A 22,594-nucleotide genomic window follows, 5' to 3' on the forward strand; every position below is an offset into this window, starting at 1 on the left:
TTGAGATGTGGTTTTATTTTGTTTTGATTCATAAATGGCAGTATTCTGTAATTTTTCCAGATACAAGGAGTCGTTTCTGTTACTTGTGTATATTGGAAATTGAGCTGAAAAACACAATTTTAAAACAAAAATAATTGTGTCCTTTGGTAACAGAAAAACAAGATTAAAATATTGTAAAAGTGCATTGTGTTCTGTTTAATACACTAGAAATGATCCCTACACCATAAAAAGTACCAATGCGTTTGAAGAAGCATACTACAGGTATTGCCTCTACACAACACACCAGAAATGCATTTTACAAATTTCTGTCAACAGTACCTATAAATACAATCAAAATATGCAATAGCCTTAGCTAAAACATTACAGTACACAAAAGATAATATCATAACAATAATAATAATGAAGGTTAAATCCACCACCAACTTCAAAGCATATCATAGGCTGGCACATGTTTTAATGAAATGTAAAATAAAAGCTATGGTAAGAATACATTTGTAGTTTTATTAATGTTCATGGTTAGGCTTTACAAAGTAACTATCTTCAAAAACAGTTACTTTAAGTAAAAAAAAAAACACAATTCATGTTAAAGGACAACATAATTTTGTAATAAATGTAACAGTGTTTTTTCCTAATCAGACTTAACATGAAATATATACACTTGGGTGTATTCAATTGATCTAAACATGTACAAATAACCCACCGACTACATTATTAATATAGAGCCCTTTGGGTATGAAAGATCTGAAAATAAAACATAACAGCTATGTTATAAATCATCCAGCACTGTTTACGCTATTGACAAGAAGCCTCTGTGTATTAAGAAACATGTTTTTTTTTCCTCTATATTTTGCTGTATCATGATGGGGAATGACACAGCTAAAAGGTTGATGTGACATGGAGATCATTTTTTCGGGATTATTTATCTCAGTTATAAAGGTTTTTGATTACATTACATGACACATAATTTATGAATTCAGCTCCTAGTTGGCATTTCTACAACAATAAAAAAAATAAGTAAATGCAAGCATTTGCCACATTTTGTTAGGGTTCCTTTTGAAACAGTACATACTATACTGCTACAGAAATGGAAAACACAATGTAAGCCTAGGTCTAGAATGAATAATTAAAAAAAAAACAAAAAAACAGTGCATCTTAAAACAAGCACTTTGAGATGGACTTAGGGGATATTGATCCGCAGGAAGGCACTTTATTGATTATTTTTAAATAAACCCCTATGTTACATCAAACTGTCTCTCTGAATTGCAGTGATGAGCGATATTTGACTGCATGTATAACTTCACAGTAAACGAGGGTCTGGCTGGTTGCGGTCAAAGAGCAGGTGTTCTGGTAAAACCAACAGATGATGTGCGACTCACCCCCTCCTCCCGAAGCTATTCACTGACTGACTGATTATACTGCCGGAGCAAGGATTTTGACTCCCTTTCACCAGCAACAAAGCAGCACTAGAAGCGGCAGGGACATAGTGACGTAAACCTCACAACACAGCACAAGCATAATGCATCGGAATAAAGCAGCATGAGATCTTAATAAATAAAAAAATAATACAGGGATGAGAAATGACTGCTTCGAAAGAGTGAGGATATCGGCAAGCTACATCCCTCTGGTTCAACTGAGGCAATCGAGAACAGTTACGCTTTGAAATGCAATACATTCTGAAATAATTGTTATGACAAGACTGAAGAGTTACTGCAGGGCGCCGCATTGCTTGGCCGCTTGATGGTAGGATAGTGGGTTTTTTTTTTTTTGTTTTTTTGGGGGGTGGTGATTCTGGTGTTTAGGTCTTTGGGGTGGGGATGCAAGGAAAGGAATACTGCATGGTACCGTTATGTCAGGGTGGATGAGCATCCATTAAATAAACAAATAAATGCGTGCAGAAATTTAGCTATACATTAAAACAAAACAAAAAAAAAAAAAAAACACGTTTTTAACGTTTTTCGATCTACATAAATGAGATTTAGTACAGATGTATTGTTATGACTGGCCTGTTAATATTTAAAATGTTTACCTTTGTGGATTGATAGCTAAAAATGACCGTCAATTTAAAAACTGCAAGCTGAATTGTTACTGACGCATATTTTTTTGTTTTAAAGGTTCGCTGTGAGCGTGTAAAAAATAATATTTAAAAAAAAAATGACTCATTTACAAGCGGGCTTGTCCCCCGAAACCCTGGAGAAATCTAAGGTGGAGCTGAAAGAGAACCCAGACACTTTGCACCAGGATATTCAGGAAGTGAGGGACATGATCATCACCCGTCCAGACATTGGCTTTCTCAGGACAGACGATGCCTTCATCCTGCGATTCCTCAGAGCGAGGAAATTTAACCATTTCGAGGCGTTCAGGTTACTCGCTCAGTATTTCGAATACCGCCAGCAGAATCTGGATATGTTCAAAAACTTCAAAGCAACAGACCCGGGCATTAAACAGGCTCTGAAAGATGGCTTTCCAGGAGTGCTATCCAATCTGGACCACTATGGCAGGAAAATCTTGGTTCTCTTTGCTGCAAACTGGGACCAGAGCAGGTAATTTTTGTAACCCATTTAAAATTATATAACATAGGCCTGTTTCTCTTTCAATATTTACTTTGTTTAACGAACTCGATGTGTGTGCCAATTCAATTGACATCCGATGCTGTTTGATCATTGTAGCACACAGTGATGTCATAAAGAGCTGGTGCTGGTTATACTGTATGGTGTACTTCATAACAAACTAAACCTAAACTATCGTGGACCATATTGGGTTAATGCATATCATTTAAAAAATATACGATATGATACTACTGACGTGCTATGAGTTTCGTGGCTTATTTGGCTTAAACGGCAACATACATTTCAAGCAGCATAAGTGATCCAGACCAAAATATAATCTAAATGCACATTTACAAAATGTCTTAACAGAAAAAAAAAGGAATGGTTTATAATAGCGTTAATATCCTCCACAGCAGTTATTTGTAGGTAATTGACATTGTCTTTTGTTAGATGGCCTTGCCTTCGGCACAGGGCATCTTACTGTCACCGTCATAAATTGTTTGCTGTGTCAGACACCAATGTGAAATTGAAACCGCTTTTTGAACATTTGATCTGATTGTGGTATTTCAGTCAAAAAGTATTCAAGTGGGTGTTACGGCAGTGCCGTAGCCAGGCTTGGAAATGGGACGGGGACGGGGACGGGGACGGGGGGCAATTTAGATTGGACGGGCAAGTACGAAAGGTCTGACATAACAGGAAATAGTTGACATTACAAACATGATTTAAATCCATTAAAACCCTGAATACGTCAAATATGTCCCCTGTAAATCCATTTAAAATGTTTGAAGTAGAAAAAAAAAACAAAAAAAAAAACATTTGAATGCGCTTTAAAAAGCCAAACATGTAGCGTCACCAAACCAGCGGGAACACAGTGTAAGCAATTATTAAATATAACGACTGCTAATAAATGACTTACCGTTGCCTAGCTAGAATGCTCCAACCCGTAAGGTGTTGGGGTTGCTGTTGCTGAATATTGCAATTATAGATAGTCCGCAGAATCACAGGTCTCTTTCAAACTACAGGAGAGCCCGTATGTTCATTGACTTCAAAGCATTGAGACTCTCTCAGCTGCCATCCTGTTCACGGAGAAGTGTCTTAAAAGTGCTTGCATATTTGGAAAGGCAATCATCTCAAACTTAAATTAGTGTGGGATCATTTTTCCCCACAGTCAATTTCCGCTGTATTTGAACGAAGACAAAAAAAAAAAAAAAAGCAGCTTCATCCATATTAATGTTGTACAACATACAAGTACATGACAATAGTAGACTTTCTCTGCTGCTGAATGTGTTGGACGTTGGCAAGCATGCAGACGCGGCTTTCTTGAGGCAATATCTTATGTGTTAATTTGAAAGCGGCTGTTGTATTAGCAATATTCACTGCTGAAATAGATGCAAATGAATAATTTGCCGATTTGGAGGAAGAGGGTGATATGTGAGTTGGTTTTGCGGCTACATTATCTGTCAGTTGTCTTTCAAAAAACAAAACACTGATTTGTTTCCTCATTTTGACTGCCACACTACTACTAATAATTAGTCTGCAAGTTTGCTTAAAACACTTCACATTTCAAATAAATCCGCCAACTGCCTCACAAGCTGTCAGTCAAACGCGACTTGCACATGATTTGTTGTGAGAGGGGAAGATCCCACCCAAACATTGCATCACAATGACTACTTTGCTTTGATTGGCTATAGCCTGCCGCATTGTCACTTTTTTGTCCTAAACTTGAGATCCCGCCTTGGGGATGTGCAGTTTGAAAAAAATAAATAAATAAATTTACCAGTACTTAAAAGGTAATAATCAAAAGCAAATCATTGGAAGGTCCATTGATATTTATTTTGCATCAGTACACTCCAGTACCACTTCAGATTACAGGGCATTAAAAGCTGTGTCATTGTACTGTAATTGCCAATGGTTCCTGCTCTTACAAGGTTACTGTATTATGTAATTAGCCTCCATGGTGATTGTCTTCAGAACAACATTTTCTTACATACCGTTTCCATTACACACTTATTCCTCAAGTAGTTGGCAGATACATTGTTAATGCCATATTATTACTTGGTTATGTGTGCCCTGTGGTTTAACACACTGCCTATATTGCTGAATGTTATGCTACTGTAATGCAATCACTTTTTTTTTTTTTATGTTTTACCTGCGCACAGGTATACATTTGTAGATATTTTGCGGGCAATCCTTTTATCCCTGGAAGCCATGATTGAAGATCCAGAGCTGCAGGTGAACGGATTTGTTTTGATCATAGACTGGAGCAACTTCACCTTCAAGCAAGCCTCAAAACTAACGCCAAGCATGCTGCGCCTAGCCATAGAAGGCCTTCAGGTACAATGTTTTGTTATACAGATACTGTATATTTGCAATACCTGGGTCTGTTCAGTTGACAAAATGCACTTTGTTTTTTTAACTCAGAAATAAACTAGAGATACAAATATGAAAGGTTGGATGTTTGATTTTTAGAACCATAGGACCATATTTTCAAAGCACTTACTCTAAAATGGAAAATGACCTATATGGTAACAGGGTCCTGGGAGACAGTCAACATGGTTTTAGGAAAGGGAGATCGTGTCTAACTAACTTGCTTGATTTTTTTGAGGATGCAACATTGATAATGGATAATTGCAAAGCATATAACATGGTTTATTTAGATTTCCAGAAAGCTTTTGACAAAGTCCTGCACAAAAGATTAATTCTCAAACTGAACGCAGTTGGGATTCAAGGAAACACATGTACATGGATTAGGGAGTGGTTAACATGTAGAAAACAGAAAGTACTTATTAGAGGAAAAACCTCAGAATGGAGTGTGGTAACCAGCGGTGTACCACAGGGATCAGTATTAGGTCCTCTGCTATTCCTAATCTACATTAATGATTTAGATTCTGGTATAGTAAGCAAACTTGTTAAATTTGCAGACAACACAAAAGTAGGAGGAGTGGCAAACACTGTTGCAGCAGCAAAGGTTATTCAAAATGAGCTAGACAAAATTCAGAACTGGGCAGACACATGGCAAATGACATTTAATAGAGAAAAGTGTAAGGTACTGCACGCAGGAAATAAAAATGTACATTATAAATATCATATGGGAGATACTGAAATTGGAGAAAGAATCTATGAAAAAGACCTAGGAGTTTTTGTTGACTCAGAAATGTCTTCATCTAGACAATGTGGGGAAGCTATAAAAAAGGCTAACAAGATGCTCGGATACATTGTGAAAAGTGTTGAATTTAAATCAAGGGAAGTAATGTTACAACTGTACAATGCACTAGTAAGACCTCATCTTGAATATTGTGTGCAGTTCTGGTCACCTCGCTATAAAAAAGATATTGCTGCTCTAGAAAGAGTGCAAAGAAGAGCGACCAGAATTATTCCGGGCTTAAAAGGCATGTCATATGCAGACAGGCTAAAATAATTGAATCTGTTCAGTCTTGAACAAAGAAGACTACGTGGCGACCTAATTCAAGCATTCAAAATTCTAAAAGGTATTGACAGTGTCGACCCAAGGGACTTTTTCAGCCTGAAAAAAGAAACAAGGACCAGGGGTCACAAATGGAGATTAGACAAAGGGGCTTTCAGAACAGAAAATAGGAGGCACTTTTTTACACAGAGAATTGTGAGGGTTTGAAATCAACTCCCCAGTAATGTTGTTGAAGCTGACACCCTGGGATCCTTCAAGAAGCTGCTTGATGAGATTTTAGGATCAATAAGCTACTAACAACCAAACGAACAAGATGGGCCGAATAGCCTCCTCTCGTTTGTAAACTTTCTTATGTTCTAGTCTTTAATTAACAATTGTATTTTTTTAATTCAACAGTAAGGTACAAAACTGAGAAACAAACAACTTGAGAGTGCTTAAGAGATCTTCAATTTCGTTACTTTCATGTTTGACACTGGTTTTGTAAAGTCATTAGGTGTTTTTCTCTAGGAGTTAATTAAAGGCTGGAGTAAATACTTTGAAAATATGGCTCTTAGTGTCTTTGTTAATTATTACATCTAAATACCGCCACCCTTTAGATGAATTGAAAGGACCCCAATGTATTGAATGTAACAACCTTCTTTGGGACTGCAGATGCAGTATTATTTCTCCATTTTGTGGGAGGAGAATACATTTCCATATTAATTGAGGTCACACAGCCAAGGGACCTGTACTTTTCTGATATTGAGTGGTCACATATTGTGATTGTCTGTCTGTTCATCATACTTCATTTTACTGATAACTCTAATCCGTTTTTCATAGAACCAATGTTAAAGCCAGTTTGTCAAACTGTGTTACAGAAATACAATGCAACTGAGCAGAGCTATAGTCAAGATTGATTATCTTTTATGGAGTCTGGCGGGAATCACACAACAGAGGAGATGTTTTTAAGAGCTTTTGTGAACATTTATTTTTCTTCTGGCTAATAAGTACACTGTTCTAGTCTATAGCTTGCTTTCTGGGTCAAAGTAAAAGAGTGCCTCCTCTCTGATTTCAGTTCCTTTGCTTCTACACAGCTGCATCCAGGTGCACTGCTGGTGATAGATCCTCTTTCTAGATACAGGTCTGACACATACGACTGAGAGCAATTACAAAAATTACATCTGTGCAAATTTTTTTGCTTAGCCTAGCTTGGAGTACTCAAATGAAGACTGGGCACTCCAAAACACAAACATTGAACTAAGGCATTTTACAAAGGGGAGGACGGAAGACTGGTTGTATTCGGCGGAGCTACATAGATACAAATACTGTCACCAGAATCCAGTGCCACCACAATATGAGTACCAGCACAAAAGCTTATTGCTATCACTCAGCTCTAATTTGACTTACACATGCAGATTTTATTCATATGACTGCAGATCTCTGAAAGGAATTCATTCAAATTATAGTATAAAACCCTCTTAACTCCTCAATAAATTTTATAACACTTAACAGCCTTTCAACCACCTTCAAAGGAAATGAGATTACAGTAAATCTGGTGTGGAAGAGTTACACAGAAGGAAGGTGTGCAAACTGAGCAGTCAAACTGAGACTGCTGAGAATGTAAACCCATCCATACAACTGTCTCAGTGTAGAGAGAAGGCTGTACCAAATGCAAACAGAACAGGAGGATGATGAAACAGCAAAACACAGAGCTAAATATGAAGACATGGCTAGTGTATTCATTATTTATTTTTTGTCTTTTGAATACAAACGTGATGGCGATTAAAACATTGTATAACTGCCCATAACTTTATCAGTGTAGTAGTTCTAGATATAATAAATCTCAACTACTGTATAAACAACATTAATTTAGTATGCTGAGGCCTAAATTAACAATAAGTTATTAAAATGGCACAAACAAATAGCACATTTATTGAGAGGAACTACTATGGATGATGTTACCCTTTGCATGCAAGTAAACATTCCCTCATAACATCTTTGGAGCCATTAACAGGCAGGATTTATCTGTCAAAAAACTGCTTCATCTTAATGGATTTGATAGTAAATAAATAATTTTGCTGTAATTTACATTTCTCATTTAATCTGGAGTTATCATTAATGTGTCTCTTTCATATTAGGTGCCACTTCATTAATTACTTGCCACTGATAAGAATGATACTATCTTTGAGTTGGGGATCTGAGTAATACAGTCGAGAAGACCAAAACATGGAGGAGACCCTTATAAAAGTCTCCCATAGTAAAAGCAGAGCAAAGTAATAAAGCTCAGTGAAAGCATAAGTTAACATTGTAAAGCCCAGAGAGATATGGTGAAGCATATATATGTGCCTTCAGTGATGTGCCAAGATTAAGAAAATGCATTAGAAATGTAAAGTTAAAATACAAAATTCTATAGGGACAATCAAGATTGAAGCTAAGTAGGAATTACAATTTACTTGAGGTTACTAGAAGGTATCTGGGTCCTCTAGAATTTTGTATTGTACAATTTTTTGATTGTGTCCAATAAGTGAGTCTGACACTTAAATTATCTTGATGTACATCTTTGGTTCCCATGGCTAGCCTGTCTGTGTCTCTTTACTATGGTATAATCCAATTTGTCCACTGTGTGAGCTGGTGTGGCAAAAAGCAAGTGGTGCCTCTAATGCATTGTTGATAGGCAGTCCCACGGAAGATACTGAGCTGAATTTGGCAAGAGAATATAAAATGTCACCTTGGACGCTTATGCAAATCATGTGACCTTTAGCCGTTGTCTTTTTAACTGAAAAGAAACCATATCTGAACTATGTGGGTCTTGCTTGTGGGCAACCGGAGTGTTTTCATTTCATGCTATCCTGCAGTTTTCAATTGATGGTGCAGCTGGTGCATCATATTGAGCAAAATAATGCATTGCATTGGGGTGGAAAGTAGAAAACAAATCTTCAGGGAATAACAGAAAGAATGCGTTAGTGGTTAGAGGTATATAACCAATAACTAATTTTCTCTGTTATTCCCTGCAGATGTGTTCATTTACATACAGTCGCAGACAAAAGTATTTGGGCAGTTAAAAAAAATGAGAAAAACCACAAAGAAAATAATTTCTATAATTTCAAATTATTTTATTGATCGATATAAAATAGAGATTCAGCTTTATAATGAAACACATAACATGCTTAAAATGAAAAACATGCAAAAACTAATTTCATACTTTTAAACTAAAGTATTTGTGCACCCTTACATTAGTATTTTGTGTGCCCACCCTTTGCTTCCTTTACAGCTTGCAGTCTTTTTTGTATTTTGAAACCAGTTCTTGACATCTTTCCAGAGATATTTTTGCCCATTCTTCAACAAATACAGCTCAATCCACAACATCTCGATGAGATTCAAGTCTGGGGACCGAGATGGCCAAGCCATAACTGTAATCTTCCTTTTCTTCAGAAATTCCTTTGTAGACTTTGCAGAATGCTTAGGGTCATTATCCTGCTGGAATGCAAACTTCCATCCAATAAGTCGCCTAGCACTGAGTAACAAATGAGAATGCAAAATGTCTTGATATTTTGCAGCATTCATTGATCCTTCTACAATACAGTCAGCACTCATATATACAACACTCAGATACACATCAGTCACGTTTTACCATCCTTGTATTAAGAATAAGATCAATATGCACTTACCCGTCACACGTGATTTCCGACACAAAGATAAAAAGCCCATCTCTTCGATGTTACAAACGACTTGTTTAACTATCACAGCCTGTGTTTTTTTTTTTTTTTTTTTTTTGTTTTTTTCTGTCATGGCAAATTAGTCTGTCTTTATTGTGCACTGCAGTTACACAGCGCTTCCTCCAAAAACAAAGCAAATGAGACAAGGTACAGTAATGTAAAAGTTAATCATTAAACAGTTTTAGATATAGTGATGCATTTAAAAAAAAAAAATCTGTACTCTTTAGTTGCTTTTGCGCATTTACATTTGCAAGTGAACTGTGACATTAGGGCCTTATCGAGCACTATATTCTCCAATTTTGAAGACTGACTGGATACTGTTTTAATTCATGAAACTGTTGTTATTTTTAACAACAGTTAAAATTAAGAATTTCTGCATAGGTAACATTTAGATTTCATTTTGCGGTTGTGTTGTTAATGGGGAATTTTACATACTGCTACAGCATGTACTGGGAAATAAACGGAGAAAATCTGGGGGGGAAAAAAATAATTGGACTACATTTTTTATTTAAAAAAAAAGCTTTACACTTCATTGCTAACCAAATTCATAAACATTAAAGCATTTCAAGGATTAAATTAATTAAAAATTAACTGATACATGACTATCAGTAATTAACTACCATTTAAATCATGACATAATTAAATGACCTATATTGCAATGGCCTTAGTACTCTCTATCCACCTATCTGCCTTTTGTGTGATGACGAACCATGTGCCATAGCAAATAATGTGCAAGAAACAACTCTTCCATTTATTAGAGATAGTCGGCGAGCACATAAAACGATTCAGACCATCAATGTTGCTTTCATCCTTTAAAATAAAACAACAATAAAACACTTCTGTAGCACTATAGAACAATGAGAGTCAGTGGGAGGTCGACCATTTTTTCTTTTTACCCCCCAGCTTGTGTTGCATCCTGCATGTTCTTTAGCTTTCATCCTGAAAGATATCCCTTCAAGCTCATTCTTCTTTTGCTTTAAGGTTATGTTTAAGTGTTGTTTCATTATATGATTAGACTGAAATACACTTGGATGTGGGGCCACAACAGTCTGCCAGGATGGTACTAATCTGCTATTGGGCATTCAACATTGTTTAGAGGAATATGTCTCTAACATGGAAATTGGTGAGGTAATCTGTCACTCCACAATAGACCATAGAATCCAGTAATCGCTTAATAGACTCTTCCTCATGAAACAAGTAATGTGTGCAGTCTTGGATAGGGAAGCACCTACCACCTGACCACATACTATCACCCCTTTGTTGGATCTGCTGCCTTGCCCGTTGTTACTGAACGTAACACCAACATGCAGCTTTTATAGATAACTGAATACATTTTAGTTATAACATTAGCATATGAAATTAACCTGTCACACAAAAAACAGCCTTTATACTCAAAAGTATGTCTACATTTTTTCCACTTTCTGTTCAACCTTTGTATACCATACTAACCAAACAATAGGGATGTCAGGGGGGGTTTCCTGAACTGTGACAACATAGCTTGTAATAGCTGCAGGTCCAGATGTGTCCAGCGTCTGCCAGATGCATGCTTTGATCAACCCATTTTGGGTTTACTATGCCACATTCTTGTATATGTTATCTAGAGAAATCAGAAGCTTTCCTTTCCAATTAGTAATTTACTTACTGGCTGGTGGGGTCTATATCACTTATTATCCCGTGCTGAGGATTCATACGCCTGGCTACAGGGATAGAGAGGAGATAGTATGATGTACATATACCATAAAAAACGGTGTATAAGTCGTATCGGTGTATAACTCACCCCTCACCCCCTTTTTGAGACAATAATTTCAGGAAAAAGCCTATAGGTCACACCGGTGTATAAGTGTCCCCCCCTCCCCCCCCTTTTAGGACCCCCTAAAAATACCCAGAAAATTGACTTAAAGGTTTTTAGAGTATATAGAGAGAACCATATATCCCATTTGAATGTATCAAAATCAGGGAGTATATAGAGGCGCCCTATGTCACATTTACATTTTTTACACATCTGGAGAAACTGCTGATACAATAGTGATGAAATTTGTGAATGAAAAAATGCAATACCAGAATGTTAAATTTCAATGAAAGATTTGATTAAGGACGCATTTGCCTGGGGGACTTTTGTATTTAATAAAAGCAGCCCCTTAATGCTACCAAGAGAGAGGAGCCTTCAGAACATTTTACCCTCCTTCACATCCCTTTGCAACATGAGCATTTGCTTATTCAAACATGCAGTGAAATGGAAACATAAAACAATATAATAAATAAATGTGTAAATTAAACATATCTAATAGTTGGATTTGAATTGTAGAGCCTGTTTTACTAATCATGTTGAAATATTTCAAAGAGTAAGCCTGTTTTTCTAAATGAATATTTAAAATTCATGAAACTGACCTAGACGTACAGTACCGCAAGTGAACTACTGAATAACAAATGAGCTAAAGCCCAGTCATGTCTCTTAATTACCTCCCCTTTAGGAAGAGAGACGCATGTGATTTTCACAGTAGGGCAGAAGAGGCACAGTGGCCAGATGAATCAGTTTTCTGCCATTTTTAGATATTTACTGCCAGGTATGACATTGTGTTGTTGGCTTAAACTCACATATCTCCACTATTTTATTTTACCAATAATTATATATATATATATATATATATAAAATCAGTAACAGTTAGGGCCTGGGTGAAGCTTTTATGATAGGAAAACATCATCTAAGTAGCCTTTCATTATAAAAGTCAAAGTAACCCAGCAGGTAAAGGCTTTTGGTGATACTGGATATGCAGTGAATGGAACACACAAAAGAGACCAGGATGTGAATAAAATAGGATTTATTTCTTAGGTTAATCATTTATTTACACTCTGTAGCCAATGAAGTAATTTCATTTCTTTTTCATTTACAGGATAGCTTTCCTGCTCGATTCGGGGGAATTCATTTTGTTAATCAGCCATGGTACATCCACGCTCTCTACACAGTCATACGGCCTTTTCTAAAGGAAAAGACAAGGAAAAGGGTAAGAAAATAAAAAAAAGCATTACAGCAAGTCTCATTTTATGCAAGAGAGGGATGTCCTGCATTCAAATCCACACAGGTGCACAGCTGACTGAATTTTTTTAAAGAAACCATCCAGGATATTGGCACATGCACATTTAAATCTGTAAAGAAAAAAATATATTCCCTCAATGCAGAAAAGCTGCATTGACTAACCTGCCCATCAAGTATCCATAAAGCTTTCTGGGTGTCCCTGGAATGATGGCGTTTGTGGAAAACTACCACTGGAAAATGGACATACGGGTTACACAAGTGTGCAACATATCGTGACAATCAGATATACTACAGTAGCCCAAATCACAGAAACCTTCACCCACTGGGAGATATTTTGGTCTTTCCAATAGTAAGGTGAGCCAGTGTACAACATCCCCCCCCCCCCCCCCCCCCCCCCCCCTTCCCATTTGAGAAAAAGCAGCTCTCGGTTGCATTAATTAAAAAAAAAAAAAAAAAAAAAGGTAGTAGAAATTGTAAGGTTTAGCTTTTTACTTTTAAAATGGCCAATGCGGTTGTCAGCGGTTGTTGATATATTTGTGGAAAAGTACCCATTTGTTTAGATTTCTGACAATTACTGATCGACATGAATAACTGATGAATATTGTAACACCTTATGTACAAAAATCTACACAGTATGGTTTGCTTTTTTTTTTTTTAATTGCAAGATTACTTTGAATGCAGCGATTCAGCATAGGTGCGAGTGACATTTTCACTATAATTATATTTCGCTAGATTTTTGCTATTTTTTTATTGATGTCTACTGTTGTAGTATAAACACATGGAGGCAATGCAAAAAAAAAACCTTGGGAAATGATTTGACAAATGAAAATCCCTTTGACTAAATTCATTATGTGCATTTTTATAATGTCTGTGTTCTGTAACAGGACTAAGGCAATCCGCAGTGCAACCTGCAAATGGAATGTACTGGAATCTTCACTGCTACTGATCGTTATTGTTCATACCCTGTTTTTTTTTTTTTTATACTGACTTGGCAGATATTTATGCATGGCAACAATCTGAACAGCTTGCATCAGCTTATTCACCCTGAGATCCTGCCTTCTGAATTTGGAGGGATGCTGCCACCATATGACATGGGCACCTGGGCGCGAACACTTCTAGACCACGAGTATGACGACGATAGTGAATACAACCCAGAATCGTACAGTCTGGCAGTGGAAGAGCTGGAGAAAGATTTATCTCCAAAAACCATGAAGAGGTAGTTCTTTTTCTCATGTGTTTGTAGTTAATAAATAGTATGTCAAATAACTTCTTGCAGAGGAGTAAGGTCATAATATAAGGGCTCTTTAGATTAAAGAGAATGCACTTAATGGTCTGTTATAAAACTTGTTTGTTTATTTATAAAACATCCATTTGTGTCATGAAAGGTTACTGTACCATTTGCAAATGTTAAAAACAAATGCAATTGATATATTTAAGGTTTGTCATATAAAAAATGCAACACTCCTAAAACGAAAGCATACTTGACATACAGGGTCTTAATTTTCTAGACTTGTCTATCCGTTTCTGCAGACTTGCACGGGTGCATCGTATCAAGCCTCTAGGGTTAATGCAGCCTTTTGAAGTTAAATCTATATGCAGTATACTTGGCATGAAGTGCATGTTTGACTTGTCATTTGAACTACTGAGTTATGGCGTGCCATTATATTCAAGTTCATTTGCTATATTCCTTTTTTTAAAGTTTTCTTACAAGTAATACAGGTTAGACAAACATACATGAAGTCAACTGGGGAAGTCAATTTCAAGACCTGGTACAACTTTCATAAAACTAGGGCTAGTGCGATACTTATATTTTGTTTTACATTATATTATATGTAAAACAAATATTACTATTTCTATGAGTATTCTTTGATTATATTTGGGCTTTAAGCCTTCTAGAAAACCTCACACCAGTTAAAATAAAATATGACCAAAGAAACTGAAATAGTAGATCAGACATGCAAGTATATTGAAACTTAATTTTCCTTTTTATTAAAGTTGAAATGAAAAAATTGTGAAATTATGTAAACCCATTTATATCCACAGCGATTTAAGAAATGAAACCCTGTAAAGGAAAACTGTAGGATGCACAATTCTGTTCCTCAATGTCCTGGGCACTCCTGAACTATTTAATTCAACCAGTTTTACACTAATCAATACATTATTTAAATCTGGAGGATTTCAGGTCCATTGTGCACACCTGGCATAGTATATAATAATCTTTATGTAGCACCTTTCATAGTGGAACACCATCACAAAGCACTTTACAAGATACAAGACTAGGGTGTGTGAAGTATGCATCAGCTGCAGAGTCTCACCTGAAAGACGGAGCACAAGTAGGTTAAGGGACTCTCAGGGTCACACAACGAGTCAGTGGCTGAGCTGGGATTTGAACCAGGTACCTCCTCGTTACATGCCCGTTTAACCACTGGACCACACAGCCTCCTATCTATTGTGTGGTCACATATAGTGAAATTAGAAAAAAGCAATTGTACACAAATAAGGGTTTTTTACACGTTATATTGATTACTTCCAGGGTTAGTGGCGAAGCCATTTGGTGGAGTATTTTCTGGAAGTACAATGTTACCAATCATTCAATTGAGACTTTTCTTAAAGTCAACATGATGCCATTTTTTTCAGTTAACATGATGCCTTTTGTGTTTGGGGCCTCGTCATTTTCCTATCATGTCACTGAAACAACCACTTTTCTACCTTGTCTGGTAGGAAATTGCTTGTGCTTCATTCCGTTGGATACCACAATACAAATCGAAAATGTCGCCCAACAAAAATGTCCCCCATTTCTATAAACCATGGACCAGACTGCTGTCCCCAGACTTCTGAGTCAGGAGGGAGTAGAGCCTTGTAGGGGCACACTAATAGGAGCCTTTTGATGGTGCAATCATTGAGATTAGAGGCTCATTATAATTCCACCCAACCAGCCTATCAAAGCAGGCAAGACTCAATACGTAGGTTCTCTCGAGCTCGAAAAACCTATTCAGAAATTGTGCTGGTGACCTAAAGGAGATATCCTACTGTGTTTAAGACCAGTTGAGCATCCTCCAATAATTGTTCGTAAAATTATTGACAAGCACCAGGAGGTTACACTCTTTGGAATAGCTGCATAGCATAAGATACTTAAAAGTGAGAGACCAAGAAGCTTTTGAGATAAAACCTGACTCTGCAGTTTGGTGATGCTTTGTTGTACAGGATGTCGAAATGTATTTTTGAAGTAGTCAATCCTTTTTAATGTCCTTATAGATCGCAGTCAGTGGTGGAACCTGGAGTCTTAAAGCGTCCGGATAAGGAAAAACGTGAAGAGGAGAACATGCAGCCCTTACTTTCACTTGACTAATCACGTGCATATTGAACAGTCCAGCAACGATTGTCCCACAAATGGGTGATAACATGGAAGTTAAGGAGGAAAGATAAGGAACAAACTGACAGCAGTTTTTGGTACAAATGCTGCAAAAATAAAATTAGACAGCGATTATTCTAAACATCTAGGTGGTGCAAATGAACAAAGGAATCAACATTTTATTGTTAAGTGCCAATATAAAATTGTAAATACACTTGAGTTTGACACTTTGGATTTCTGAATTGTTGTAACACTGTCCAGACTGAATTTGGAAATGTGTACTTGTTGTGAAATTTTGTGACAAACTGTCATTGTGCGGTTTCCAGCTCTTTAATGACAGGTGCAACTCAGGATTTAAATCATCAGAAAGCTTGTACAAGTTTCAAGTTGCACTTGCAGTGGTGGCATTGTCAAAACCATGTGTATTGTTTACCATTATCACATTTAGGGCTTCAGTGAAATATCTGCTGGTAGAATATTGCAAAACGTGATATTGATGTTTTGCATTAGAATTCTAGGATAGAGACAATTTAAAACAAAAAAAAACAAAAAAACATTTGAATATAATTTAGATATTTTATTCATCAAGAAACTGCAAAATAATATCGCAAAAAGTCTACCTGAAGCCATAATAGTAGTACAGCATTTCATGTTTGATTTCAAAATGTCAGTTTTCCATTTCAGTTTTTCGTTAGGTATATGGAAAACTACAAAGCGGTATGTAATTTGGTATGTTAACGTAACATTATTCAGCAGGTTTCATTAGACTATGAAGCAAAATTAATAAAATTGTGTAGAGTGATGCAGAATGTTTGGCTATGTATGTAAAGGTGTTTATTAGCCTTTCATTCACATCATTATGAATGCTGTACTACTCTTTCACTGAAGTCTGTGTAATTTAAAACTTCTGTAAATCCAAGTTTCCATGTCTTCAAGCAGACCTTAGTTGAAAGTCATACTATATTCAATAATGTGTTGGGTGAACATTTATACTTAACCCATACCACAATGGCATCTTTTAAAAACCTGCAGTTATAATTTATGCCAGTTCTATACTGCTACCCTCATAAATATTCTTCTTCCCAAAATAATTTTCTGCTTCCAAACCACACTAATTACATACAACATTAAACCATTTAAAATAGTGTAAACCACTCCCCTATGCCCATCTGACGTAATCTTGGAGGTCTTTAGCACTTGATTTTTAATACAGGTAATGCTTTGGAAAAGTAAAAAAGCATATCATTTAAGAAAGTATTACCAACTTGAAAAATACAGTCAATACATTATTCAGTGAATCACACTTGCAACTGCATCATTCTTGCGTGAGGATACCGTATATGATATTCTCTACTAGGACTGTGGAAATAGTTCAGAGTAATTACCTTTAAGATTGCTTATAAACAAAAATAGTTACCAAATTAAACAAGCCAATTAAATGTGTTAATTTCACAACAAGAAAAGCTGACTTTAGCAACTTTACAATTCAGTACCAATCAATAGTAATTAACTTCCGCATTCTGAGATTTAAAAGCATCTCGAAAGCAAATTCCCCTCTCGCACCAGGTGCTGACATTCTTACATTCATACTGCTGTACAGAGACCCTAGACTGGCAATGAAAATGACACTAAACTGAAAATACATATACATGACCTTTCCTTAATCTGAATTTAGTACCAAGTACCAAGTGTATACTGGGATATGAATTTGTTCATTTTAATCTATAGAGGTGTATCAATGGATTGTGATATTTTCTTTCCCAGTATTTTGCCCAATCCAGCAATTTGTTGCAGAGATGACACATTTCCAGGAAACAAGCAAAGTGACATCAATTATTTTGTCAACAGAAGACAGACAAATAAATTGCAGTATACTTTTAGATATTTTGATCACAACAGGTTATATATTAAATCTGTCATGTTATTGCTTAGCATTTTGTAATGGTGTAAACAAGGGTAAACCAAGGGAATGCTTTTGTTAATAAAATACCCCCCCCCCCCCCCCCATGTAATTACCAGTTTATAGCCTCTTGAAGGGAGTGTACCTGCATACCCATATTCTCCACTTAAATCTATGAGTAATATTATCTTAAAGCTGCAAATTCCATACTGTATCTAGACCTGGTGTCCTAATATTTCTGGCATATATTTGCTACTGAGGGAGTAGTTACAGCTCTGTTTCTGTTACAACAGTTTGAGGGGTAGATTTCGATCTATTTTTGGCAATTACCTAATAACATTTAAGTGTTTGCTTCTGATATTTAAAAGGCAACAGCAAAATTATATTTTACTTTGCAGGAATTATTGTACAGTACCTTAATTCCTATTTTCATGTAAGCCATTAGGACTATATTCTTATATAAGGAACTGCCCCTAGCAATTTAGTTTTATAATTTGTATTTTGTTCTCACACAAAGCAAACAATGTTTCCTTGCCTTTATCATTGTTCATATCCTAAAGGATAATATAATTTATAGGTAATAATGGGAGTTTAAGAAACCATTTTTATAGACATGTTTTCAGAAACACAATCCATATATATTTCCATTTATCTGCCATCTTGCATTACTGTTCATAATTACCGATGTAAAAAATAAAGCTTACCTTTAGCAACTCCGTTACAGAATCCCAAAATGTAACCTTTACCACTGTATGTGCTAAAAATGAAAGTACACTGAATGTATAATTTAGCCGTCTTACAAAATAAAACTGATTGCTTATCACTATTTAAAACAGATCAGTTATAGAATTTAGATAATTCGAAAATTATTTCTCTTGGTTCAGTACATGCGTCTCAGTAAGGTTAAGGTAATTGAGAGATCCAAATCTTACTGGACCGTCAAAGTGACAAATAACTCTTATTAGCAAAACAGCAGCAATGAACTGTGCACTGCAGTCAGGTGGAATGTTATGTGGTTTGTGGGCAGAATGTTAACTCAAAAGAACAACATGTTATTTTCTAATATGGTTATACTGCAGTGTCGTTCTGTGAGCAGCAAACCACAGCACTGCTTTTCAATGGTTTTAGTGCAGCTTCTGATACAATTCATTGTGTGACTAGCCTGCAAGCCTTGACTCTTAGATGCCTATTCAATGTTATAAACACTGGTTCCAATAACGAATAACTGCGGAGAACTGGTGGTTATTAGTTCTACTGAACAGTACTGTCAGCTCTAACTCTCAATGCTTTCGGCTGCAAATGGTGCTATGTTGTATTATCAGTGTTGCACAGTATTTTGACAGTATTATTGTATTATTAAAACATGCTGTAATGACTGATGAAACATGAAATGAGGGTGTTTTAAATTATTCAATGTTAGGATGCAATTTGCTACCTTTAGACAATAACATCGATCTTTGGGTCTATTAAGAATGGTGACGAGACAAGTCTTCCAGAGGCTTTATGATTAAAAGACATATTTATTGATTGCACACCTGTCTATTCCATCCATATAGTAACTCCCACAATGCTTTGCAGTTTCATAAATGCTCACTAGCAGCCAGTGGGTTGCTGTTTGCAATGGCCTTAGAGGTAAAGGATACTCCTTGTAGTGTTTCCTGTACATTTCACAGTATTAATTGTTTAAATTATTTTATTTTAGCAGTGATAGTGTCTTGTGAACAATATCTTGCTACAACTGCAAAGATATTATTGTTGCTTAAGTTGGGTGCATAAAAAAAAACCCCAAAACAATGAGAAGGCCATTAATTGTTCTGCCCTGGGTACAATAGTTAAAGTAGTTAATGAATAATTCCGTAAGTCTATATAGGTCACAAATATTACTTCAAATTGTGCATTTTTTTCAAGATTTTATATAGTGCTTACCCTAAGTTTTAATCACTTAAAATATCTGCATGGTATCCACAAAAAAAAAAAAAAAAAAAACACTGTACAGAGCAAAAGTAACACACATTGGAAAGGTTGAGCAAGTGAAATACATTGTAAAGTCAAACCACTGAAACTACTTCACATTAGAACTGAAATGTTTAGTCAGGACTTTGCATGAAACTAGAATATACTCCCTTATTATTTTAGACGCAGTTTTAAATTTAAAGCTTGCCAAACTATCGGGGTAATTAGAGGATTTTGCCACTTTACATGACTGGATTAAAAAAATAAATAAAAGTTCACACTTTTGATATGATTATATTTCTTAATTTCATTATTATGACCCTCAAGCATACTGTATCCCAAATCAATGTTGGTCAAATGCTCATTTGGACGTGCAGGTGATACATGAAGTGAAGTAACTGTAGGTTCAGCTAGAGATTGGCAACGCAGAAAACAGTGGCTTCCTCGTAGGTATGCAGACCTCTGTCAGGGTTACAACTGCCTTAATGCACACATCCCTTGATCATTATTTCATTTAGCCCAATTTTCACATAGTGTTAGGTTTCATTAACTGTCAGCTGGTGCTTTTTAGTGGCTCTTTTAGTTTACCATGCAATTACATTGTGATAAAAGGGTCATTACCAATGATCCCTGCTCTTACTTGGTCACTACTAAGGAATTCCATAGAAATGTTACCTGATGTAATTACCTGGTGGTAACGCAGTGGAGCAGGTCATTATACAATTATTTCAGCAGTAGTTAACATGCAAGAAATATAAGTCAAACAAAACCATACTGCATTTGTTTTGAAACTTAATTGGAAATTCTTGATCTTCATAATTGAGCTGGGTTAATTAACCAAGCACAATGTGAGAAAATTCCAACATTATAATATATAATTAAAGGTGTGGAATGAGAAAAACAACCCTGAGACACTAATACATCTAATACTACCTTCAATTGAAACAAGGAAGAACCACAATAGAACAAAATAAGGAAGATGAGACATTTTTTTCTGTTTATGATTTTATAAAAGTTAATAGCCCTACTCTGAACACGTTTCAAACCTAAATGCAACGTACAGATCATGCCCAGAATATAAAATGTTTAATATAAAAACAAAAAAAGTGTTCTAAAACCTGTGTATGTACAAGTGTCTTATCTACTCAGCTAAGTGTAAAGTCACAAAAATATGAATAAATCAGCCAGTTATCAGTCGTCACCCTCCAGGGAAAATATTCTGCCATTTGCAAGGAAGCTGTGTCCAATCAATGTACGTGAACAGGCTACAAACATTGCAGTTGTCCGTTTTGAGTTATTCAATGTGTATTTGAACATGATGTACACATTGACTAGATTTATTTCTCAGCAACTTATTAGCAATATTCAAAGCAATATGCAAAGCCCTACTGTTGTTAGAAAAACAATATTTCACAGACCCTGCCTCCAGTGGTTACCATTACCAACCTTCTATCATCCATTTTTCCTGTACATCCTAAAACCAAAAATGAAATATCATTTTTTGATACTGAACTTAAGGTTTCATTCTGTAATGGTATCCTATTCCCCACCACCTCCACAAGACACCATTATATGTTAATGAACAACCCTAGTTGCTCTATCATTTTATCTATTATAACCATAGCTATCCAACCCTCAGAGGGGTGTACTGTACTTACGCCAATGTTCATAGCAAGTTTCCTCTAAATTACTACTTTTTGCCTACAGCCTCAGTTGGCCTTGTAGAGCAGCTGTCATGGCTTCAATTGGTACACTGTCCAAGTATAGACAAAGTAATATGTTTACAAACTACAAATACAAAATATGTGTCTTTAAACGGGACATTCCCTGTTACTATTAATATATTATACAATTAAATTACACCTGCTTTTTATCATGCAAAATGACCACATGAGCATTACCACAACAATAACTAAAGTAGAAGGGGGTTTCCCAAACAAGGGGGTTGAGGGTGCTTGGCTTCATTCTCACACCATAAAGCTCTATACAACATAGACATCAATCCTTCAAGGTCTTACGGCAAAGAAACAAACAAGCAAATAAATCCAAGTAAAGGAATGGTTCACCCAGGAAAGACACCCCAGGATACAAGCTATAGAAAGGGAAAAAAGTGAAGTAATCAAAGCAGCTGGGTAATACAAATTAGCAGCTCATAATCAAATGTCCATCAAAAGTTAACTGTCAATGTGGATTTCCTGTTGAACAGCAATGAGCCTCACAAACTGGACCACGTTGAGCAAAAAAGCAAAGAAGAACATTTGATCAGTTCTATACATTTACACAAAACAGCAAATTACCAGTATATTGAGGTGTGTGTAATGCCAATCCACATGCCCCCTTGAGCAGGTACTGCACTTTAGAAGCAGGAGTCATTTTGCGAACATGTGCCTTCCAATCACTACGTTCTATTACACTCAGAACTGTTCACAATTATTGCATATATTAAACCGTCATGTTGCATGTGTGCTGAACTATTCCATGGCTAGTTTAAATTAAAAAATAAAACAGAATAAGGTCATGTATATTGGGTTCTTTGCTGTGCAATTTGCCTATATGTAATTCATCACACCGTGTCAAATTGGACTTAGAATCCTGCCACAGTACTGCCAAATCAGATTGACAGTAAATTCACATCATCATGTCATAACTCACACTGTTTATTCTTCTTGCCTTTCTAGATGTATCTAAGC

General features: G+C 36.1%; 1 protein-coding gene across 1 annotated transcript; it reads left to right on the forward strand.

Annotated features, from left to right (window-relative positions):
* Positions 1-1,404: 1,404 nt before the first annotated feature.
* On the forward strand, positions 1,405-16,641 carry LOC121316902 (clavesin-2). The gene is made up of 6 exons (XM_041252211.1): positions 1,405-1,740; positions 2,112-2,540; positions 4,706-4,880; positions 12,557-12,667; positions 13,695-13,915; positions 15,955-16,641. Exons 2-6 carry the CDS (start codon positions 2,152-2,154, stop codon positions 16,046-16,048), a joined length of 990 nt encoding a protein of 329 aa, XP_041108145.1. The 5' UTR covers positions 1,405-1,740; positions 2,112-2,151; the 3' UTR covers positions 16,049-16,641.
* The last annotated feature ends 5,953 nt before the right edge of the window (positions 16,642-22,594 follow it).

Source organism: Polyodon spathula, chromosome 6, assembly GCF_017654505.1.
Source record: "Polyodon spathula isolate WHYD16114869_AA chromosome 6, ASM1765450v1, whole genome shotgun sequence".
Taxonomy (NCBI): domain Eukaryota; kingdom Metazoa; phylum Chordata; class Actinopteri; order Acipenseriformes; family Polyodontidae; genus Polyodon; species Polyodon spathula.

Excerpts from the sequence above, each read along its gene's own strand:
- LOC121316902 (XM_041252211.1), top strand. The coding sequence starts at position 2,152 with ATGACTCATTTACAAGCGGGCTTGTCCCCCGAAACCCTGGAGAAATCT. Across the intron at positions 2,541-4,705 it reads GCAAACTGGGACCAGAGCAG|GTATACATTTGTAGATATTT; the intron begins GTAATTTTTGTA and ends ACCTGCGCACAG. Across the intron at positions 4,881-12,556 it reads TAGCCATAGAAGGCCTTCAG|GATAGCTTTCCTGCTCGATT; the intron begins GTACAATGTTTT and ends TTTCATTTACAG.